General features: G+C 58.2%; 1 protein-coding gene across 1 annotated transcript in view; it reads right to left on the bottom strand.

Annotated features, from left to right (window-relative positions):
* IKBKB (inhibitor of nuclear factor kappa B kinase subunit beta) overlaps nucleotides 1–928 on the bottom strand; it is a 74855-nt gene extending 73927 nt beyond the window's left edge. Inside the window, exons 1-2 of the mRNA XM_077773112.1 lie at nucleotides 855–928; nucleotides 64–186 (exon numbers count right to left, since the gene is read on the bottom strand). Of these exons, the coding sequence (XP_077629238.1) occupies nucleotides 64–168 (105 nt within the window). The 5' untranslated portion in view covers nucleotides 169–186; nucleotides 855–928. The remainder of the gene's footprint in view (nucleotides 1–63; nucleotides 187–854) is intronic.
* Nucleotide 929: the final 1 nt, after the last annotated feature.

Consider the following 929-nt stretch of genomic DNA (forward strand, 5'->3'; position numbering starts at 1 on the left):
CCTGTCTTCCCCAGCTCCTACCGCTGCCGCCCCCTTGGTTCTTGCCAGCTGCAGAGTCCCTACCTGATTGTGCCATCGAATGACGTTTCCAAATCCCCCTGTCCCAAGTCGTTCTTTCATCTCCCAGGCCCCACAGGTCTGGGTTGGCAGAGAAGGTGACCAGCTCATACTGTGGCCGTGCTAACTCTGTAAAGCAATTTGGTGTGGGGGACAAAAGATTACGGTTAAGAAAAAAATGGAACTCAAGGAGATGGAGAAGGTAAGAGAAACCCTCGCCCTTCAACACGAGAGAAGAAAAACTGAGCTGGTTTTCATTTTGCAAATAAACCAGGTTGTCTGGCTTATTTTGGGGTTTTGGTGGCAAACTTTTGTCTTTCTCACTCTTCTCCCTCCCCCCACCTCGGCTGGTGTAGAAGGAGGCAGGGAGGAGAAGTCACTGGAAAGAGATGATACTCCGCACCCCCTGACCTCGAAAGGGCATCCCAGCGGGGACTCCAGCAAGGGGCGCCCCGCCCCGCGCGCATTCTGCCCAAGGTGGCTGGGGCAGAATCTGTTGCTGTTTCCCCACGGTCACGTGTTGTCTTCACTTAGTCCAAATGAATCACGGCTCTCTCCCAAAGCCACCCACCTCGAAGCGGCCACCTGGAACCACCCAGGCCGGGCTGCTCCGGGCCTCCCAAGTCCAACCCGCACAAGAAATGGCTTCTACGACCGGAAAACCCCAACTTATAAACTCGATAGAAGTTTCTTCAGCAGCCTCAAGTGAAGAGGGAGGTGCCAGCTCGCCCGTTGCAGAGGAGACGCAGGGTCTGCAGGTGGCACCAGGGGTCCCCGCGGCCGCCCGAGGGACTCACCTGTCGTCAGGGACGCGGGGCAGGGGAGCCGCTCCCAGGGGCGGGGGAGGAGGGGGCTGGGGTGGCAGAGCCGGG

This window comes from Crocuta crocuta, unplaced genomic scaffold, assembly GCF_008692635.1.
Source record: "Crocuta crocuta isolate KB4526 unplaced genomic scaffold, BGI_CrCroc_1.0 scaffold177, whole genome shotgun sequence".
NCBI classification, from domain to species: Eukaryota; Metazoa; Chordata; class Mammalia; order Carnivora; family Hyaenidae; genus Crocuta; species Crocuta crocuta.